General features: G+C 39.8%; 1 protein-coding gene across 2 annotated transcripts; it reads left to right on the top strand.

Annotated features, from left to right (window-relative positions):
• Positions 1-631: 631 nt before the first annotated feature.
• nap1l4a (nucleosome assembly protein 1-like 4a) lies at positions 632-14,294 on the top strand. 2 transcript variants are annotated; one of them, XM_041997100.1, is made up of 14 exons: positions 632-721; positions 1,680-1,720; positions 2,689-2,761; positions 3,251-3,395; positions 3,947-4,033; positions 4,665-4,799; positions 4,894-4,965; positions 5,057-5,196; positions 5,351-5,496; positions 9,535-9,554; positions 9,672-9,791; positions 9,939-9,974; positions 11,744-11,797; positions 12,643-14,294. In XM_041997100.1, the coding sequence occupies exons 2-14, from the start codon at positions 1,705-1,707 to the stop codon at positions 12,679-12,681; spliced, it is 1,083 nt and encodes a 360-aa protein (XP_041853034.1). In that variant the 5' UTR covers positions 632-721; positions 1,680-1,704; the 3' UTR covers positions 12,682-14,294. The 2 variants fall into 2 exon arrangements, with proteins under 2 accessions (XP_041853034.1, XP_041853035.1); XM_041997101.1 differs by lacking the exon at positions 12,643-14,294 and adding an exon at positions 12,280-12,314.
• Positions 14,295-23,022: the final 8,728 nt, after the last annotated feature.

The raw sequence follows: 23,022 nt of genomic DNA on the forward strand, positions 1-23,022 counted from the left end.
TGTGAATGGCATCTCCCTAACTTTGCTACGTTTATGCAGGTCTATATTATCACACTCCTATCTCTGTGTTTCACTGTTGGATTATGTATGTTGTCCTCTAAACCAACCAACCAACCATGTTTTTGGCTGGTCATATCTGAACCTAACAAATGTATCTCTGTCTCATCTGGCACAAGAACATGCTAACAACATTCATCAGCCTCCTTTTCAGATAGTACTTCAAGCCTTCAGAAAACCTTGCACAGTGGTGACAATCAGCAAGCAAGATTTATTTATTTATTTGTTTGTTTGATGTTGTATTTTGCGATGCGCTACCGAGAGGTCTGAGTTATGCAGACTTTAAACGGTCTGAGCTGTCACAAAGACTTTTGTTTCCATCAGTTTTACATAGCAAAATTCTGCAACAAGATAAGTGATCTCTATCCATTCGCTCTTTCTGAGACTTACAATTAGCATATTCAATAGCTGTGATACAAACAGCATCGCCGCGAAAGTTTAGATTGGAATTTGCCTTATATTAGCTTGTCCTTTAAAAGTCCAAGGTTAGTTTGCTTTAAAAAAATTAAACTTTGAAAGCAGTACTTGAATGCACCACCATGTTCGCGTCCACCAGCTGTCCAATCAGATTCCAGGATGCTGGGGCGCGTGTGTTTCTCGCGCGTGAGGGTAGCAGCAAAGACGCGTGAACGTAGCGACTAGCGAGAATTCCGCTCGTTCAGAGGTAAGACTGTAGAAACATTAAATACGCACAAAATTGTAATCAATGTGAACATCTACTATGTCACCAGAGGACTATCTATTTAGCTCTTGAGTTATTTAACTGACCGCTGGTTTACTGTCCTCACGCCAATTTCATCTCAGTTATGCTTTTATGAACCCACGAGCTAACGGTAGCTTCTTGGTATTAGCTTTTCACGGCGGCCGGCAAAAAGAAAATTACTCTTAACGATCAGTTCCAAAGAACAACAAGATCAGAGTGAATTATTGTTCAGTCTCTCAGTTATAATTATATTTATCCAATTAGCACTGGAAACATTGAACGTAATCCGCGCACTAGACGTTTGCTAATGCTTTGTCTATGGCACGCTGTCTTGTAGGTTCTTGCTATCAAGCTATCTAGCTAGAAATGTGCTGTCATATATTTGGCACCGCCCATAAGCGTTAAGCGATTTACAGTAAGTAGCTGCTGGTTTGCTAAAGATAACATGCATATTATCGTGATACTATCCGGATGTCGAGTTTAACTGTCACAGTCATCGGTATGCCTTTTCCACATTATAAAATAAGGGATGCTAACTGTAGCTGTCATTAGCCGAGCTGCCATTATGCCAGTGCGTCATCGGCCTGCGCTTGCTCAACACTGGTGTTTCTTGAAATCAGTCGAGGTTAATTTAGCTGTTCCGCTTTTTACCGGTTTCCTCCAAGGTATTTTATTTTAAGTTTATTTTATTTTTTCCTTTTTTATTATTAAAGTTCTACTTAAGGTATTTTACAGCATATGAAAGCAAAATATCTGATGGACCATAGTGTTAATGGCAAACCAAGGTTCACTGGTGAAACAGACAAATTTATTTTTTCATCATTACTTTGCGGCTGTCTCACTTTGTCATATTATCACTGTTGCATCGTATAATGACTTTTAGGTTAACACGAATGATGTGCTTGTTTGGTTTTTATAGAGGAAGGCGCTGACACTTTGTCACCATGGATGCCAATAAAGGTAACACCAAGTGTATTTGCATTTTAGTTTGCCACATAGAAACACCCACCCAAGGTGAAAAGTGCAGGAAAAAAGACTTAGTTTGTGTCACTCGGACAATGTTAATGCTTACATAAATGTGATTTAAAGAACTGTACAAAGTTAAATAGAAATGTAGATAAAATCTGGGAAATGATGAGACCTCTGCCATTTTTTGCATTGCTCTCATGTAAGTCTGACCTGCTGATTTTTGTTATTGGTCAGCTATAACTTTCAGCATGTACTTCTTTCAACTTTTTTTTTTTTTAACGTACAACTTAAAATGTAGAAATTGTTGCTTGTGGTTCAGACCTAAAAATTTTTTGTACAAATGAACTGAAATTCTTTGCAGAATTTTTTTCTTGCTTTAGCTTTTTTTTGTGTTGCACTCAAATTTCCCTGTGCACACATCTCAGATCTAGCTTCCTAACGATCACTGCTACTTGGGAAGGCTTTATTTATTATTATTATTATTTATTTTGTTAAGTTTGTGCTTATTGTCTGTGATAGTATTGTTTGAAAAAAATGTGTGTGCTTTTAAATGTTGCACGTAAGTTTTTCTAGAATATCTGAATCTGTGAAGCAGTTACAGATTGTTCACTTGTTAATGTTTCTGGAGGAAAGGCTGGTCTTTTCCCAGGTATTAACTAAGACTATGTTTTAGCTTGTATGTGATTTGGGGTTTATGTAAACCATCCTGCAGCTTGTGTGTAAATTTGACCGGCACAGAATCGGACATATCTAAGATTGATCTCAAATGTCATGGTTAATAAGTTTGAAAGACAGATTCTTTCAATAGTCAGTCGATTGTGCATCGCTAGCTGTTTAGTTTAGGTGAGCTGTCATTTAAACATTTTACTCTAACTACCAATTCTAAATTAATTTCAGGATTCATGTTTTAATTAATATTGTAATGACACTTGCATTCGTATTCTGACTTGGTTTGACAGATAAAGGGGATCAAGGAATGCCAAATCCAGGTGGACAGATGGACAAACCTATAAACTACCACGTCTTGGAACAGTAAGCACAGAGAATATCTCATCTTGGTTATTTGTAACAAAGTTAAAATGGCCACTTGTTATTACTAGTGGTTTACTTTGATGACTGTGAAGAGACAGTAGAAGAAAATGGTAACAGCTTTTGTTTCTTATCTGCCTCTGTCTCTCTCGCTTTCTTTCTTTTTATATTTTAAACACCAGTTCACAGAAATGAGGTACTCTTATACAGTGGCCTTAAAGTGACTCGTAGCATACATGTTGGCATGTTCCTTGAGAGTTGAAAGTTGGCCGAGATGTTGCAGTATCATTGTAGATATTCGCCACACCTGTACACCTGAAAAATTAACTTTTAGTTTCAGAAAATTGTCCCTTTGTGAGTCTTAGACTGAGAATTCAAAGTTGCACTCTCCATTTTCTCCCCTTCAGGATTACAGTTTTAGTTTTAAAATATTCATCATAATCTTAGTTTTTCTATTGAAATTAACTTTTTTTTCTCTTCCCTCTCAAATAGTTTGCTCCCCAAAGCCGTGAAGAGACGAGTGCATGCCTTGAAAAGGCTACAGGTGCAATGTGCTAACATAGAAGCTAAATTCTACGAGGAGGTCCATGAGCTAGAGAGGAAGTATGCAGCCCTATATCAACCACTGTTTGACAAGGTAAACAATGTGTTTATAACAATACTTTTTTCTTAAGCTTATATCTTATCCCAGAACACCCAAACTTAGAATTTATTTAAAAAAGTACATTTTGTTGTAAAGAGACTGAGAAGCTAAATCATCTCTAAGAGATTTGAAGTATGACATTCAAAACAGTTGATCCCTGCACTAATGGATCGTCATACTCAGCCTGACCTGAGGTCAGAGACGATGCATCCTTGGTGCTACAGTGAAAACTGTCTCAACGAGTAGATGACTGTGCTGTTGTCAGTTGAGTCTATTTCCAGAGATAGTGACAAGAGCCGTGCCATTCTTAAACACGTTGGAGAGTGGCAGCTGTAATCCCTCTGCACCTGTCTGTACTGTGTTTACGTTGTGTGTGTGTGTGTGTGTGTGTGTGTGTGTGTGTCAGTCTCTCAGACAAGTGTGCAGGCTGGCTGAAAATAAATCCAGCCGAATTAATTTCTTGTCCACATGCAGATATTTCACAGTAATGCGCTTAAATCCTCTGCAATCATTAGCTTTCTTATTAATGTTGTTTGATGTCGCAGAGACGAGATATCGTCACGGGAGCAGTGGAGCCCACAGACGAGGAGTGTGAGTGGCACAGCGACAGAGATGAAGACGAGGAGCTTGCTGTAAGAGCAGTTTTCATTTTATCCTTCTTCATCTTCTAGTTTGCATTGCAAAGAGTTTTTGTTTGTTTTTTGAAACCACACTTGAATATTAAGGACAACAGTAGTGTGCTGAGATTGGATTTAGCAGATTAAAGCGTACCATCCTGTTTGACTCAGTACATTACAGCTTCTTATTGTAGCTGGAACACATTAATTAAACATTGTCAGATAAGTTTGTAAATTTTCCCCAGATTTTTAGGTATTTTGTGTGTGTGTGTGTAAAAGATTAACTTTATGTTATGACAACAGTATTTTCATTAGAAATTTAATATCAAATAGGGAGCTTGTTGTGTAACTAGTAAACCAGTTCTTAGAAATCTATTTTATGCAAGTACTAACAAGCTTGTGATATCTGTTTACTGTAACTGCTCTATATCTGATCTAAACCCATCCCAGCAGCGTATTGTTTTCTTTTAATCTGATGCCAGTTTAACATCTTAGTGTTTGAATGAGCATATTGGTTCATTTCTGTAAGAGTAGGATTATAAAACAACATGGCACAACTCTGATCTGCACGCAGTCTCTATAATAAACGATAATGTCCAATGTTTGATTAAATGCCACTGTTAAACAGCCTTTTTGTTGCCAATAGGAGGAGGTAAAGGAAAAAGCTGCTATTGAGGATGCAAAGAAGGAGGAAGCCACACCAGAGGAAGACCCAAAGGGCATCCCTGAGTTCTGGCTCACCATTTTCAAGAGTGTTGACATGCTCAGTGACATGCTACAGGTACATTTCAGTTTTTATTCCAACTTTGTGTTGTTTTCACCACTTTCCTAAAGATTGATTTGAGACTCTGACCTGAATCTTGATTTCTTATTAGGAACATGATGAGCCCATCCTAAAGCACCTGAAAGATATTCAAGTCAAGTTTTCTGAGCCAGGACAGCCAATGGTCGGTGTCCGCACACAGCACTGTCATTACACTTAAAAAAAAAATAGATATGTTCAAAATACTCAGACTATATTCTTGCTTTCTTTTATAGAGCTTCACGTTAGAGTTCCACTTTGAGCCGAACGGCTACTTCAACAACGCAGTCCTCACTAAAGTCTACAAGATGAAGTCAGAGCCTGATGCCTCAGATCCGTTCTCATTTGAGGGTCCAGAGATCATCGACTGTGAAGGGTGAGAGCCAGAGGTTTTGATATGTTTAGTTATAAGAAAGAAATAGAAACCATGGCTTTTAAAAATGGCTTTTAGTCTAGTATTAATCTTCTGTGCTTTGGCATGTCGTACATCAGCTTCTTTTCTGCTTCTCGTTCTTACGTTCCCTTTCTAGATGTCAGATAGATTGGCACAAGGGGAAAGATGTGACGGTGAAAACTATTAAGAAGAAGCAGAAGCATAAAGGTCGCGGCACTGTCCGCACTGTTACCAAACAGGTCCCCAATGACTCTTTCTTCAACTTCTTTAACCCCATCAAAGGTGAGAACTCACACAGAAATGTGTTGCATTTCAACAAAGTTCAACAGTCTTAAAATTACATGTTTGTATCTCTCTTAGACTCTTATCACATTTTTTTATGTCTTTATTTATTTTTAATAATGACCAAAAAGCTGTTTTCATTTGCATTTTGTTCAACAGAAGGCATTAAATGGCAGGTTCTGTGCAGCCCATTAAGGCTCATTTGTTTGCCATAGAAACTGCTTGGAAACATTAGCTTTTTTTATTTGCCTGTTTTTGTTTGTAAAACTCAGACATTCAGTGTTGAGAAATGGCCTTCCCCAAATCCACCTAACTTCCTAATTATAGACTTTGTACATTATGTGATCAGTGGCCTCTGGTTCATTTATTCTTGTCTTAGTTCATAGCCACACAGGCGCTATGAATGCATGTGTGCACTATGACGTGACGTTGTGTGCTGTTGACTAGGCAGCAAAGGGTCATCTTAACTGAATCAGGTTGTAGTGATGGTTATGGTTTGGGTCTGTAAGTACCAATCATAGGCAGATGTCTGCCCTACTCAAGAATTGCAAAAAAAAATTTTTTTTAAATGTTTACCCCAAAATAATTATAGTACAAAAACCATGTATATTCTGTTCTCCGTAGGGTCAGTTTAGACCCGGAAGGTCAAACTCTGGTCCTCGAGGGCCACGGTCCTGCAGGTTTTTCGATGTTTCCTGCTCCAGTACACTTGATTAAAATGAAATGGATCCAACGGCGTGTTACCAAGTTCTGCACAACGACCCATTAACTTGAGATAGGTGTGTTGAAGCAGGGAAGCCTCACAAACCTGCAGGTCAGCGGCCCTTGAGGACTGCAGTTTGATATCTCTGGTTTAGACGCTGGTATTTGTCTTACCGAAGCGCAGTCATCTATACTAACCAGCTCTACCTTAGCCCAAACACAATGAAGAACCAGTAGGAGGTAAAGAATGGATGAAACTTGCAGACATGTAAGATTTAGGTTGATTCGTGATAAAGAATCTAACATTATTTATCTTTTCTAGTTCTTGTCATTGTCCATAGAAACGGTGTACAATATGAAGAATAAAACATACATTGCAGATTAAGAAAGAAAAGAGAAAAATAAAACAAGGGCACAAGGAGCAACAACAATCCAAAGTGCAGAGAACTTCACATCATGTAAACAGTGAAATTGTACGGCAGGTCCAGATGATACTGCAGAGAAAATCAGTTATATCACCATAGGAAGTGATGCCACAGTAGGAGTGTGTCAGGTTTTGTAAAAGGAAGACTGTAGGTGGTGTGTGGTTGGCTGATCAACAGTTTTTAGGTTAAGGTGGGTGTTCAGTGTTTGTATGGCCCAGGAGAATAAACGGAGTCTGGCTGTTTATTTGATTGATCTGTGGCATTGCCCTCAAGGCAGCAGGTCAAATGGGTGATGGGCTGGGTTGAAGGGGTCGGAGATGATGGAGGTGGTCTTGCTCAGACACCAAGACCTAAACATAATGTCTGGAGTGCATTGGTGCTAAGTTGATAACCCTCTGTAGAGCTTTCCTGTCTTCAGCTAAGCACCCAGCATGCTACACATTGTGCTGAGTGTGAGGGTTTAGGAAAGGCGGGGACCAAGTCTGACAGATTGTCGGAAAGACCGGTTTCACTATAACCCTTGAGGGGTTATGGCAGCAGCATCTTCCGTGCTTCTGTTTTCTCTGTAGACAACCTGGTGGTGGTCTAAGGAGGTGGGGATGTAGTTTCTGGTCAGCCTTTCAAAGCTTTTCATGACTACAGATGTGAGGGTTGGGTCTCCTGCCAGGGACACCAAGATGTCCCGCAGCTTTCTTCGGGTTAAACCACCCTCAGCACATGTCTTTCCACACTCCCTTCAGGAACATGAAGTGTGTACCATAGCTGGAGAGGACGCTGTGTGGTGTTATTTTCCAGGCCTCCACACAGCCAAAGAAGCTGTTTAGTTCCTCTGCCAGTGTGGTGCTGCTGCAGGGGGATGTTGGGGTGTGGCCTCTGTAATTGGTATTAGTCTGGATGCCTTTCCACATACACCATGAGTCATAGTTTGTGAAGTGACTCTCTATTCCCCTCCTGTATTCCCCTTTTGTGTGTTGAATGCCTTTCCTAAAGTTGGATCTGGTAGAGCTGTACAGTGACCTGTTACTGGACCTGAAGGCTTTGTTTGGGGTCTGATTGGATTTTTTCCATTTCATCCAAGGTTTCTGATTCTAAAAAATAAATAAAATCCTAAAGCATTTGCCAACTGTGACACTGTCAGCGGGTTGCAGCCAGGTCTCTGTGAAAACTATCACACATCACTCAGCTATGTAGCTGTTGCTGGTAATCTGAAGCTGCAGCTCATCCATTTTGTTGATGGTGGATCTTACGTTGCAGTGGTTTAAACACCTGACCTAGTCGTCTGCTCTGCATCCCCACTTCTGCTTCCTCTCTCGCTGACGTCTCCTGGCTGCAGGGATCCACGGAGAGCCTCTGTGCTAGCTTGGTCGGGATGTTTTTTGTTTTGTGAAGCTACTTGAAACTGCAGATAAAATCCTAAGCTGACTTGCAACTGTAAACGGCTCCAAATCACTCATTCTGCAAGAGACAGATTCACAAATGCATCATTTGAAAAAAAACATGTATTTATGTTTACATGCTGGTATTTACAGTCTGGTAGCATTTGGCTGGCTTTTGGTGATGATTTGAGCCAGACTCAACAGCAGGTGGCACCAGATGCTTATAATACATGCTGCTTGTAGGTTGCACAGCATCAGTCAGCATATCTGTTGCCCGCAGATGCTGGACTTTGTACATGAGATCCGCTTTGAAAGTTTTATATCAACTCGGATTTTCCCCCATTTTCTACTGTTTGGGTTCAGTCATGCAAAGCGATGAATGGGAACAATGAATCATTGTTGTAGTAGGTGTGGAATTAGATGATAAAACCATGTGTTAGAATTACTGGGATGATTTATCATGACTTAAAGGGAGTGAGATCACTGTAGAAGTCAACAGTCCACTGTATAAATATAAGGAAAATAAAATGACAACTTTGTTAAGCCGTGTGTAAATAAATATAAAAATTCCTTGGAGATTCATCGGAATACACGTAATTCGTTCCCCGTATTATCTCTCTTATGTAGCTCTGCAGTCTGTCAGACATGCCTGGACCTATACTGACTGAGAAGGTGACCTGCTCATTCACTGGCTGCCTTACTGGTTCAGTCATCGTGGTGGTGTGTGACTAAAGAATATAAATATCTCCTTCTTGAGTGTGTTCAGGTGTGCAGCGTAGGAAATCATTAATGAACAAATCTCATGAATATGCACAAAGATGCATGTGACCTCACATGGCCCATGATTTGTTAACTTATTGTTTTATATCTGGACTTTATTACTGGTATTTTGTAGCTCATAAGTCATCATTTAACATCCAGTTTGTTTTTCCTTTTTCATTTCTTTGTTAACTTCCAGTTAACATGAGTGAGTAGATAGTGAAATATTAATGGTGTGAGTTAATTGTCCTTGTTTACCAGCTGCATTGGCTTTGAATCTTGTTATCAAAATGTTAGCGTTCTGCTCGGCTATAGGAGCCAAGCAGACCAGTGACCATGGTCTAACCAGTCAATGCTCCCAGATGTGTTCATAATCAAGTATTAATAGACTTGGCAAAGGCAGTCGGGCTCCATATCATTCATTAATTACCGATTAAGGACACCTTTCAGTGTAGTATCACCATCCTAATATTACAGCTTAGAGTTGGAGTATTACTATGTAATTAAAATGACTGTAAGGCGTAATCCACTGTTAATTCATTACAGCCACAGCATTGGTGTGTTGTTGCAGGTGAACTATAAAGCTGTTAAAAATATGGCTATAATGTACAGGGATTCTCCACATATATGAAGAATGTCCACCATCAGGCAGGTTCTGATATATTCTGATGTTATTACTGGAGGGAAATCCAATGTTAAACCAGTTAAATGCTGCTTTACATTCTGTCTTTAGTCAGAAACCGCTCTGACTAAATTATCTTTCCTTTGTTTTGTAGCTTCACCAGATGGAGAAATGGTGAGTGAAAAGTAATTTTGTTCTCCATAACATGATGGTGTTGTCTTTTGTAACATGTTCATTTGTGCACATCAGCTGTTGTGATACAAACTGTCTCTGCATGTTGTTGTTTGATAGGATGAAGATTCAGAGTTCACCCTAGCCACAGACTTTGAGATTGGTCATTTCTTCCGTGAGAGAATAGTTCCCAGAGCAGTGCTGTATTTCACCGGAGAGGCTCTGGAAGATGACGAAAGTGTAAGTGCTGCTCCTGAGAGGTGCACAGAAACGTTGGCAGAAATGAGTGTAAAGAAGCTGCAACACACAGTCACAGTTCAGGAGCTGTGCAGACGGATACAGAAGCAAAGCTTGATGGGCGCGTTTTAACTTTGTTTTGTTTTGTAGTTTGAAGAAGAAGAACTGGAAGAGGGAGATGAAGAGGTTAGTACTCTTAAAGACTTTTACAGACGTGGACCAAATTGTTGGTACCCTTCAGTTAATGAAAGAAAAACTCACAATGGCCACAGAAATAACTTGAATCTGACTAAAGTAATAATAAACAAAAATTCTTTGAAATTAAAAAAATGAAAGTCAGACATTACTTTTCAACCATGCTTCAACAGAATTATTTAAAAAAATAAACTCATGAAACAGGCCTGGACAAAATGATGGTACCCCTAGAAAAGAAAATAATGTGACCAAAGGGACATGTTGATCCGAGGTATGTCTACTAATTAGCATCACAGGTGTCTACAAGCTTGTAATCAGTCAGTGGGTCTATATATAGGCTACAGGTAGTCACTGTGCTGTTTGGTGACATGGTGTGAACCACACTCAACATGGACCAGAAGAAGCAAAGGAAAGAGTTGTCTCAGGAGATTAGAAAGAAAATTATAGACAAGCATGTTAAAGGTAAAGGCTATAAGACCATCTCCAAGCAGCTTGATGTTCCTGTGACTACAGTTGCACATATTATTCAGAAATGTAAGATCCATGGGACTGTAGCCAACCTCCCTGGACGTGGCCGCTGGAGGAAAATTGATGACAAATCAAAAAGACGGATAATACGGACGGTAACAAAAGAGCCCAGAAAAAACTTCTAAAGAGATTAAAGGTGAACTTCAAGCTCAAGAAACATCAGTGTCAGATCGCACCATCCGTCATTGTTTGAGCCAAAGTGGACTTAATGGGAGACGACCAAGGAGGAACCATTGTTGGAAACAAATCATAAAAAAGTCAAACTACTTGTTGACAAGCCACAAAGACTCTGGGAGAATGTCCTATGGACAGATGAGACAAAAATGGAACTTTTTACCAAAGTACATCAGCTCTATGTTTACAGACGGAAAAATGAAGCATATGAAGAAAAGAACACCGTCCCTACTGTGGAACATGGAGGAGGCTCTGTTATGTTCTGGGGCTGCTTTGCTGCATCTGGTACAGGGTGTCTTGAATCTGTGCAGGTACAATGAAATCTCAAGACTATCAAGGGATTCTAGAGAGAAATGTGCTGGCCAGTGTCAGAAAGCTTGGTCTCAGTCGCAGGTCATGGGTCTTGCAACAGGACAATGACCCAAAACACAGCTAAAAACACCAAGAATGGCTAAGAGGAAAACACTGGACTATTCTAAAGTGGGCTCTATGAGCCCTGACCTAAATCCTACTGAGCATCTTTGGAAGGAGCTGAAACACACCATCTGGAAAAGACTCCCTTCAAACCTGAGACAACTGGAGCAGTTTGCTTATGAGGCCAAAATACCTGCTGAGAGGTGCAGAAGTCTCATGGACAGTTACAGGAATCGTTTGTTTGCAGTGATTGCCTCAAAAGGTTGTGCAACAAAATATTAAGTTAAGGGTACCATCATTTTTGTCCAGGCCTGTTTCATGAGCTTATTTTTTTAAATAATTCTGTTGAAGCATGGTTGAAAAGCAATGTCTGACTTTCATTGGTTACATTTAATATCATTTTTATTTATTATTTTGTCAGATTCAAGGTATTTCTGTGACCATTGAGTTTTTCTTTCATTAACCAAAGGGTACCAACAATTTGGTCCACATCTGTAGATCTTAAATATGAGTTAATCTGCTGAGAACTGCTGCACCACCCTTCAACTCGCACCACCCTTCAACTCACTGCCAAATCTTTGAATTATGACAGTTCTGTTATAATGAGGCCTGCTTTTGTTTTCGTCCTTTTTTCTTTCATTCAGGAACAAGATGAAGAGGGAGACGACGATGATGAGGAGGGAGACTTTGACACCAAGGTTAGTCGTCCCACTCATGGGTTCTTCTTTCTGAACGTTATTGCTTTATATTGAACAACAGATCACTTTCATGCTAAACTAAGAGATTTAATCACCTCTTCAGATAGAAATTAATTCAAATACTTGTTTTTGTTTGTTTTAACTGATTTCCTCCAGTAGCTCTTACTGATTTCACTTGTTAAGCGTAATGGCTAAAAGTGATGAAAGTGGGGAGTAAGACGTTTTAGTTGGCATGGCGATATAGTCTGACAGTGGGTTAAACATAATGTTCCATTATAGGCAGTTGTTTGGGAGTGACCAACAATGCTGTCTGAGTTTCTTCCCTCATGGTTCTCGCAGCAATTACTCCAGGATTTCAGGGTTCTTATTCACCAACTGCAGCAATGTTTTCACTGTGTATGCTCACTTTCATCTCTCAATGTGACAATTAAGTCTGTTCATACTGTTGTCTCTCCCTCCCCTGGATTTCCCCTTCATTACAGGCATAATCAAACATTCTCACCCCATGCATTTCTAGGTAAGGGAGAAGTAAGGATGGAGTCCAAAATTTTTACACTTTGGTTTCTTATTCCTACTGTCTTTCTCCATTACATCTTTCATTTTTCCCACTAGTTTGAGGTATTTATGAACTCACATCTTGGGTAGATGAGGCTTCTGCTCTCTGTCCTGCCTCTATGTATTCCCTACTGTAGTCCCATCCCAGGTTTCTAACAGTTCTTTTTAATGGAACTTTCATTCTCTTGCATTTTGCTTTCTTTTAGCCTCTTCTAGTTGCTGTCTGATGCTACATGACCTGTCATCTCATCTGGTTTTCTCTCCATGTTTATCTTTTTTCCTTTTTACAGAAAGAACAGCCTCAGCCTGCCGAATGCAAACAACAGTAACCATGGTGATCAGGGGAAGTGGAGATCTGCTCTCTTATCAAATTGGATCTTAGCCAATCAACAAGACCTCCTACTTTCACAGGCTCCGCCCTTTTACAAACTCATCCGAACGCAATAGGACGTGAACCAGACTGCATTTTTAATATGTGCATGACTTCTTTTTCTCCTATCTTGCGCCCATCTCACCCTCTTCTTCAGCTTCATTCAGACTCAGAATTGACTAAATTAAACTACCATGTAATCTCACGTAGGGGCAGTCTTCTTTGGTAATGTAGGTACTGCCAAACCCAGAAAAACAATGTCTGGAAAGGAAAAAAAATAGGAAAGGAATGGATCCCAACTTTACTTTCATTAAGATAAGTCAGTTACTCAGGGTTTTTTAATGCCAACAAGCGACGTGAGTTTACTCGGAAACTGCTGATAAAGTTTGACATGATCATTCACTGGGGTTGTTTTTTTTTTTGTTTTTTTTTTTTCTATGAGGCATACAATGTACCATTTTGAATTAACCTTTTTTAATGTTCATTGTTATGTCATTGGACTATTTATTCTGGTATCATGCAGCTGAAGGAAATGCTGCGTTTTTCTTTGGAGATGCTTTTAAGCTCGGCTACATTTCTAGACTTACATTCATTGGGCTTAGTAGGTCAATAAAATGTGAAAACTGCCAAGTCACGTTTTAAGAACAAAGTATGTTTGAGGCCTGAAAGTTTGGGCTCTGCATTAATTCTGCTCACTTCTGCCCATGTTTATGGGTTTAACAAGCATTTAAACCAAGCACTTGAGTGGACACCATAAGACGCGCGGGTTTAACCTCTACAGCTGGCGTACATTACCTCCCCCCGTTTATCCTGCCACCATTTAAATTCTCTTTGAACTTGTGTTAGTGTGAAAATGTCGGACAGCAACACACTTCTCTCCAAATGTGTCGATTCCTCCAGCCCAAGCAATCCCATATGGTAAATACGCTCCTCAAATTTAACAGTTTAAACACACAGAGTGGCGAGACCCTTAACATTTTGTGGGTGTTTATAAGATATTGCTTCTTGTATTTATGTAGTTCTTAACAAACGTCTTTGAGAGTCAGCGATGGGACAGGGTGCAGGAGACTTTGATCAAATGTAAATTCTATTGCCAAGAAGCCAAAAGTAAAGACACACCGTCCTCTATTAAAATTGTTTGCCAATCGTCATGAACTCAGTGTAATCTAATTCAGCATTTAAAGTTGTTTGAGCATATATGAATATTTCTGTTTTTGTCTAATGGTTCAGTAGAATGTCTGTGGGGAAAATAAATGGAACAGGGTGCCAATGTATTTTATATACTGCACTTTGATTTTTGGCCGTTTATTTGGACACCTTTGCCTGATGACTGGTCATCCATAGCAGTGGCAGTGAAACCATACCCTCCCTTTCTCTTTTTAAAACGAACGATTGTACATCTTGTTGGACAGATCTCTCAAAGCCACGGTTGACATCTTCAAATCTACCACATTGGACCGTGTGCTAGCAATGGCCTTAACTGGTTCTTATTCACAATTTGTTACTTGCGCAATATTTCTTTTCAATTTGTACAGAGTTAGTTAAGATATTCTATTAAAGTTGTGCAACATGGAGAAGTGTATATGGTCTTCTGTGTTTGCTTTCTTTGTATAGATCAGTAATATCTTTGTAATCTTGAAAAATGGTTAATATGCTATACAGCTCCCAGTTTAACATCTCATTAAATAATCAGCTGTTTTGTAAAGGTTAAAAGCAGCTTTATTAACTTTAGTGTGTTGGTTTGCTGGCATGGCAAACCAGCACACACACTGTACAAGCCAAATGTAATTCAATCATTTAGGAATTTTCACCCATCTACCTCTCCCTCAGTGGCATGTAAAAGTCTTCTCTGAATAAGTCATGTTAAATCAAGGCATTGGGCTGCATATTTGTGGCCTTTCTGAGTGATTTGTGTGCTCCACTAACTTTTCCTTGGGTGAATGTGCGTGCTGTTGACAGCACAATGTGACAGGATACTGAGAGGTCACACTGTGACTTCACTATTAGACGTCAGGTGATGGTTTACAAATGATTGGCAAGAACTTGGAAGGAAGCATGCAGTCAGCCTCAACCTGAATGGAGCCTTCTCTGCATCACAAACACCACAGTGACATTGTAAAAGCAGTTCTGAGGAAGTTTTGAACAGCCTTAAGTAAATCGAGAAGGTCAGGAATCTTGTTTTGCAGATAGCGAGAGGGAGCATGCTTCTGTGTGAGACGTGTTGAAGGAGATCTTGCAGAAGTTTCTGGTGAAGCAACCTAGGCTTTCTTCAAAGGGCTGACAGCTTCTTACTTCTTCTGTCACCTCTTCCACTAACAGTTCTGCATGCTTATGTTTCTATCTTCATGGGAACACAGGTGACGACATGAGGCGGTGAGAAAACACGAGTCTGGATTAGATTGTGATGAGGCTGTCAGAGGGGGTTTCATGTTAAGACGGAATAAGGATGAAGCTGTGAGTTTTGGTTCTTCCAAAGAGGACGAACTGCAGATTGAAATCTCCCGACAGTCTCTTTCTGTAATTTGTTTTCTGTCTGAGACCCGTAAACGACACTATTCATACTGAGGCTGCTGTGTGGGGTAGAGATTGCCTCACTGTAACAAGGACTCCAATTGTGACTGAAAGCTCATTTCTGCATTTTAAGTAACGAGGCCTGAGAAATGCAGCTATGCAATAGACTTACAGTGATCCAACTGCCTTTAAACTGACAAAAAAATCAAGCTATGAAACACAATACACTGAAGAATTAAAACTTCAAGGCAACAAAAGAAAGAAAAATGTTTTTTATGATGCCAAAAACCATTTTGAGGCAGTACTTTTGTTTTTCTTTCTTAAAGCTTCAGTCTGATAATTAGGCCAAAAATAACATGTTGATTAGTTGAAAGTCAGACAGCTGGAGGCCCACATTACGGCACGAGAAGTCACCTGTAAAGGCTAAAGTAGGATAGTACAGCTGTGTTTTTTTTTAACCCTGTCCTGTTCAGCATCCTAACATACAGAACGGTGATCTGTGTGCCATATTTTGCTTGACAGATTTGCTCTACCAAGAGAGACATGTTATATACATGGCTGCCCTTGATATTTTTATTATCTTTATTGTAATCTTATTTTCTTTAGTCTTTATATGTCAGTGCCAAACCTGACAGGGAGATAGAGGAAGAGGGGAAAAAAGGGAGAAAAGGACAGGATTTAAAATGTGGAAGTAAAAGTTGTCTAGGCTGCCTAAAACACATCACAAAAAGCAAAATAAACTACCACAGTACTACATGATACATAAAGATAATAGGATAATGATGATATGAAAAAATACAGTAGTCATCAAACATACCTGCAGAGAAACGTACCAACACACAAACATCAGTAACATCTAGTCAGAAGCAGATGGAGAGACGAGCACGTTTGTGAGCATGCACGTGTGAATGTGCGTGTGTGGCCATGCAACAAGGAAGACATGTGTGCTTGCTTCGGGGTGGGGCGTGATCACGGCCCCCTTGCAAGAACAGGTGTGTTTTATTAATTGCCCACATCAAGTTATCTTCATGTTTGCTTTGAGGCTACAAGCAAGACCAGGTGTAGTGTCCTACTTAAATGATTGTGGAAGTGATATACAAAAAATGAGTTGTGCATCTTGAACTGAGCAGACCATTATCAGAGAAATTAGCTTGTTAGGTTGTTGTTGAAAGATGAATGAAAAGAAAAAGAAGCTGGAGAGGCTTTATGTTCTGTGTTCTCTTTCACATCCTCCACGGTCTCATGCTGAGCTGCTTGATGTTTATCAAGTGTTCTTCAGTGTGTGAATGAAAAGCAACGACTGCAGAAGAATTCGGGGTAATGAACTCACAGGGAGATGTGATCTTCATGTTTGCAGCAGCAGAACAAGGCAGAAGGGTGAAACAAAGGAGCATTTATACTGGTGGGGTTATTCCTAATGTTGCCTCCTGCCATCGTCTCATCCTCATCCAGCAGAAGTGTAAAGGGAGAGGTTTTCTTCCAGACTTCCTCAAAGATGCAGCTGCACCCACCAACACACACTTGGCCTGGAGGTGCAGTTGGCAGCTCTTTGACGTGTGAGCACACATAGGAGAGTGTGAGCATGGCTGGGGTCTTCTGTGTAGCTTCCTCCCGGTCGGAAGTGATATGAGGCAGACTGAGTTCCACTGAGAGGAGGGAATAGAGAGCGCTTTATGCTGCTGATGCTGGGTTGGTGTTCAGAGCTGAATGAGCTGAACTGGAAGTCTGATAAAGAGCCCATTACCTCAGATCTGATAATGTCAGTGGTGGTGTTGCACACACTGACTATGGACTATCTCATTTGATGCATTTTGATCTGTTGCCGGCGTGCACTCATAAATACGACCTTTTTTTTCTCTTTTTTGACCCATGCGAGGACCTGTAATAGATGGCAGTGAGCTGCTTGTTACTCTCTTAACCCAGATTTTATTTGAATATAAACTAAAACAAATAAGATGTTTCTAACAGTTTTCAGTTTTGTGCAGTGTAATAATAAAGATTAGCAAAAACTGATGAACAGGTTATGTTCCTGTCAGAGGGGGCGGGGCTATTATCAAAACTCAACATATCTGGACCACAAAGGCTCACGGAAGATGCAGATTCAACATAAATTTAACCTTTTGTGATTGTTGTGCTATAAATTTGAGTTATGTACTTTACTTATATTTACAAGTAGACAGTGATGGAAAGTTCTGGTCTGTTTGAATTTTAAAGTTGCTAACAGTACACCATCACCACAACCTTTACACAGTATACTATCAGGGTTACTGACATATTCTCACCTTCTCAGTTCTGGAGCTTGAGCACTCCTAACCTGTTACAAATATATGCAAAGATGCACCTTTTAAATTATCGTAGTTTAAAAGGTTTAAAACAAAGTTCAATGTGATTCTTACGTCACGTTTCAGCATTTGTAAAAACTAAAGTGGTTTAAGGCAGCGGGTGTCCATGCAAATTTCTAGTAAACTCAATTATCCCGAGTGTATCTGGACTGTCTTCACAGCCGCTGCACTAATTGCAGTAAATTGTGTTCAGTTAGTCGTCGTCCACACAAAATGAACTGTAGTGACTTTAGTGACCCTCAAGATTTTCTGCCTCTGGATTGAGGTTGATGCACAATTTTTAGTGAAATGGCACAAAAATTATTAATGGATCTCCCTGACAGGTGTAATACAGCAAGCTGAAGCACAGTTCTTCACCTGGGGACTGATTTTATGTTGTTCATGCACAGTTATGTTAAAGTGCATAACTGAGTAGGACATGGTAGCTATGTTGCAAAAATCTACCCCATGACAAAGGCCTACTTAGCTTCATTCACCCCTGGCTGAGAAAAGTTTTTTTTTTTTTTTTAAGTGCAGTCTGTCAGACTTCTCGCTGGCTTCTATAAAGGACAAACCTTGTAGGGGATCTATGTGTACCATTCACATGACATTTCAGCTGCAGTGAATGTGCCAAAGAGTCAGTTCTGCTGTTACTACAGCCTCCGGTGCCAGCATTCACAATGCACACTCCAAACCTGCCACCCACAGCAGGGGACTTATATGAGACTCTGTTCAGGCAAGTCAGCATCCTGAAAGGGGTGAAAAGAGCATCACCCCCTCCAGGAGCGTGACCAAGCGTGGCTGTGACTAACAGGCCAGCCTGGGTTTCACAATTACTCTTCATGCTTGAATGTTGTATGTGGGAGTTCAGCGATGGAAACGTGGAGGGATTTTGAAAGTTCTTGGCCAAAACACAAACTTCTCTTTTGACTCTTTGTTAACTGGCATTTGTCCCAACGTGCACTGGACATATCCTGTCTACCTGATAGGCATGTGGGAGGAAAAGGATAATGGTAGTAGGAAAGACCAGGCTAAGGATCAAAGCTTAACTGGCCATGTAATAACTTCAGTAAAAATACATCTGATTCCAAAAAAGATCAGTTTCTGTGGAAAAATACTTAAACCCAAATGTTCTTGGGAAGTCCTGCACAATCCTCTATAACAAAGGTAGGTGTGTACTGAAATCAAAGGCCAATTTTAATTTTTACTTCTAGATCTCAGTAATTCTTACAGGCTGCATCGTTAACAGCACTATTTTTTTTCTCTTTTGTCTGCTTGTGCTTAAAAGTAGATTATAAACAATAGCTACTATAATTGCACTTATATAACTTGTTTTGCTAATTTATCCCCAGTTTCCTTTTTGGCTGGTATGACTGGGAAAGCAAGTATCACACCCAGCCACTGCATGGCAACATTACAGCACACCTCTGTCGGCTTTCATGAATGGATTGATGAATGAACAAGGAAGTAGGTGCAGCATGTTGAAGTCAAATCTCGCTCCTTGACTTCCGAGTATTAATAAAGTTGTCAGACCTGGGCTGTATGAACAGGTTTTAAGTAACATAAGGGGAGTGGAGAGGCTGGTTTAAATACATGCAAATGTTGCATGTTGTACCATGCTTTAGTTCTTCAACAAGGTAAAATCAGTTTGTTATATTTTGCTTTATGATGTTTCTTTTTAAATTGAGGTCAGTCATTATAATAATAAAGATTTTGATGGATGAGTTGTAACCAACTCATCTATCAGCCTTGCTCTCACCCTGATATAAATCATCTAAGAGGCCTTGTTTTTGTGATTCCGTTCAATCGGATGGAGGGATCAACCGCTGTCAAGACAGGCTTGAGCTGTAGGTCAGGCTTGGACAACACAAGACGAGAGAGATTGATGTGTATAAACAAAGGTTTGACAATCAGCTCTCTCCATCAACTTAGATTAATTATTTGGAAAGACTCTTGGTTTATGATCTAAGCTACCATGAGGCCATGTGAAAGGCAAAGTGAAAGCTTCATTCCTGGCAGGGAGAGGAATTGCAGACCTGCATGCCTACCATTCTTTGCAGCTCCAGCTTGGCAAGAATGAGGCCCTGGACTCTCCAAGCAACTCATTAATGACACCGTCACCAAGGTCATGGCTCATGTGATGTGTGAGGAAATGTGGTTATCACAGGCTTGTAGAGAAGCATTTACTGTCTTATGCAGGCTGAAAATGTATTTTAGAATTATATATATATATATATTAGTATATTTTTATTGTATTAAAACATATTCTCAGAACACTGACTAGGCTAGAAAGGTGTGTTTGTGTAGCACATTTAATACATAAAGCAATTCAGTGTGTTTTAAATTAAAGAGAAACAAACATTTTAAGACATAAAATGTTGAGGAAAAAATCATTAAAAATCACATTAAATAACTAAATTAAAATGTTTAAAAGCAGGCAACCGTCCAGATTAGTTCAAATTTACCGTGCAGATTTCATGCATTGCTGCATGAGAGAAGGAATGTTTGTAACTTGGATTTAAATGAGTCTATTTGGTTAAAGTTTAATCTCCACTGGAAGTTCCACTTGTTTGCAGCGTTACAGTTAAATGCTGATTTCCCGTGCTTAGTCTGGACTCTGGTCTGGACTAGTTGGCCTGAGTTTTTGAATTTTAGAGCTCATGGATGGATGGAGAGCTCAGGTTTATATTCTGGGACTGAATTGTTCTGGGATTTTTAGACTATCAGTGTGGTTTTAAAATCTATTCTGTGACTGACTGGAAGCCAGTGTAAAGATGTTAAAACTGGTGTAATATGTTCAGATATCTGGTTAAAACTAGCAGCAACTAGAACTACCACCTTTGTATAGTAAGGCCAAGATTTTGCCACATGGCAGAAATCCAGTGCCAGAGTGAAAGATTAGTTTTACATCTCTAAAAACTAAATATGTGTTTCAGTGTTTCTGGACCACTGTCACCATCAACATATTTGATGCATACATTACCATGAAAGATGGCAACAAGTTGGTATGTTTGGGCCACAAAAGTTACCCAACCTGATTTTCATAAACAAAAATACCAACTTTTTTTTTTCTTTCTTTTTTACTGGACTGATTATACAAAATCTCTAAACTTCTCTAAACTTACTGATTATTTTATCCCTTTTTGTGATCTTTTGTTGCCATCATGCAGTAACTGTCCAGTTCCTCATGTGACAAAATTACACATGTGGCAGCAATCATCTCTGTTTTCATTGTTCCTGCTGCAGCATTGTGTTTCCTTGCTGCACTCATCAGCCATTTGTTCTTTTTCCCACGCTGCTGAATGCCAGTGTGGCCACAGACACATACACACAGGGCTTATCAGAACAATGCCTCAAATAGCTGCATAGTCTCATCACAAGGGCATGTCACAGACGAGCAGAAGAGGATGTGAATGTGCTTGCACGCATGTGTGTGCTGTGCATGTGAGAGTGCCACAGTATGCAGCTGTTACCTGCAGGCTCTGTTGGATTTGTCAATGACCCATCACAGGCAGCTCATCCATACTGCTCCCCATTGTTAGCCTGACTAAGTTTAGTTCACTGCTTGAGGGAGGTTTTCACCAACTATTACAATGACCATAACTCATACAGTACATATCACAATACTTCTTCTGTGCTAATGGACTGAAGTGTGTAGGAATCTAAAAAGCTAGCTTGGGGTCATTAAAAATTTTGATTAAATTTATTCTGCTGATAAGGAAATTCTGTATCTCCTGAAACAGAAAACTCTTAATGCTTCAAAAATGAAGCAGATTTTGAAATGAGTAGCTTATCTAAAATTCAAAATTTATCCCATATGCAGCCGGCAAGTTTATTTGTATAGCGCATTTCATGTACAAGACAATTCAAGGAGCTTTACATAAAACACTGAAATCATTACAGCAGGAAGCAATAAAAAGTACATTTAAAACAAACTTTAAATATTCATAAAGAAAGTAAATAAAAATAGAAAAAGCTCAAATAAAATAGATTAAATGCTAGAAATAAAGTTCCAGTGTGGAGAATTAACAGTTGTTTAGATTAAAGATGGAAAATACAAACATTTTAACCCAGATTTCAAACAACTGAGTTTTTTAATCCTGCATGTTCTTTATGTGATAATAGGCCAACTTCACAACTGTCTTAATAAAGCTGCCAAAATCCAGGTGTGAGTCCAGGGCTTCTCCCAGATTTCTGGCTTTGTTGTTAACTTAGCTGTTTGAAGCTGAGTAGTGACTTTTAATCTTTCTTCCTTAGCTCCAAAAACTATTATTCCAGTTTTGTCTTTATTTAACTGAAGGAAGTTCTGGCCCATCCAATCTTTATTCTGATCAATGCAGCTGATTAGAGTTTGGATTGGTCTATGTTATTCCATGATTATTACACAAGAATAACTATTTTTACAGTTCAGTTAAGTCATCGGTCATCAGAGCTGTAACATCTCTGATTGCTCTGCAGCACAAAGCCTTGTTTTGTATTCATGTAAATATTCATTTCTAACTTGTAGCAGTTTAGACCCATGTTGAATCAGTAGGGTTCATCGAGTGTTGTTTAAGGTGAATGACAGTAAACACTCAGCTGCTTCATGTCCTGACATGATTTCCAGACTTTGCAAGATTCTGGTCCTTCAACCTGCTGTCATGTCACACCCATGTCCCCGTGACAGGATACATCACAGTGAAACAAAAATAATAAAAATAAAAATAAAGTTCCTTCAACCATCATGCTCACGTTTTGTCTCTTTTTTTTCACAGCTGAAACCCTACTCCGTTGTAGCAGGTGACAGATTATCTGACTTCCTTTCTGTGATTCTGCTGATTTGTTTTGTCTGTGTGGAGATGGTGAGAACCCGAGTGCACTGATTTGAACTTGAAGTTGTCATAACACACCCACAGAGATCCACCGCACAGCCCAATTCCCTCCAGAAATAGTTGTACTTTCCCACCAGCCTGAGAATCAGGAAAAGAGTGACACAGTTTTATTGCTGCAGGTCGTTAAGTTTAAAGCTCAACCATCACTGTCCACAAACATTTCCCATTTCTCCCTTTTTTCTTTCTTCAAATCTTGCACACACACGCGCAGATTGACGTTTTCATCCTTTGGACACACGCCATGACACAAAGCCCCTGGCCCTCCTTTGGCAAGCAAACGCCTCCAAAGTGGTGCTCCAGCACACGCTGAGTCACTGCCTGGGCATGTCTGTAAGCCTCAACCACAATACTCATTTAAACAAATCCCCTCCCCCCTTACACACACGCACACACACACACACACACATACACACACACACACACACACACACACACACACACACACATACACTTCACCTCAAATACATTCATCCAGATAACAAAGGGAGAAGCCCCTGAAACAAAGGGGGGGAAGGAAGGACGTAAAGAGGCGGAGGTGCCTTTTCACTCAACAGAAACCCACAGGCTGTTGAACTCACTGCACACGTGTGTTTTTGT

This window comes from Melanotaenia boesemani, chromosome 10, assembly GCF_017639745.1.
Source record: "Melanotaenia boesemani isolate fMelBoe1 chromosome 10, fMelBoe1.pri, whole genome shotgun sequence".
Classification (NCBI taxonomy): Eukaryota; Metazoa; Chordata; class Actinopteri; order Atheriniformes; family Melanotaeniidae; genus Melanotaenia; species Melanotaenia boesemani.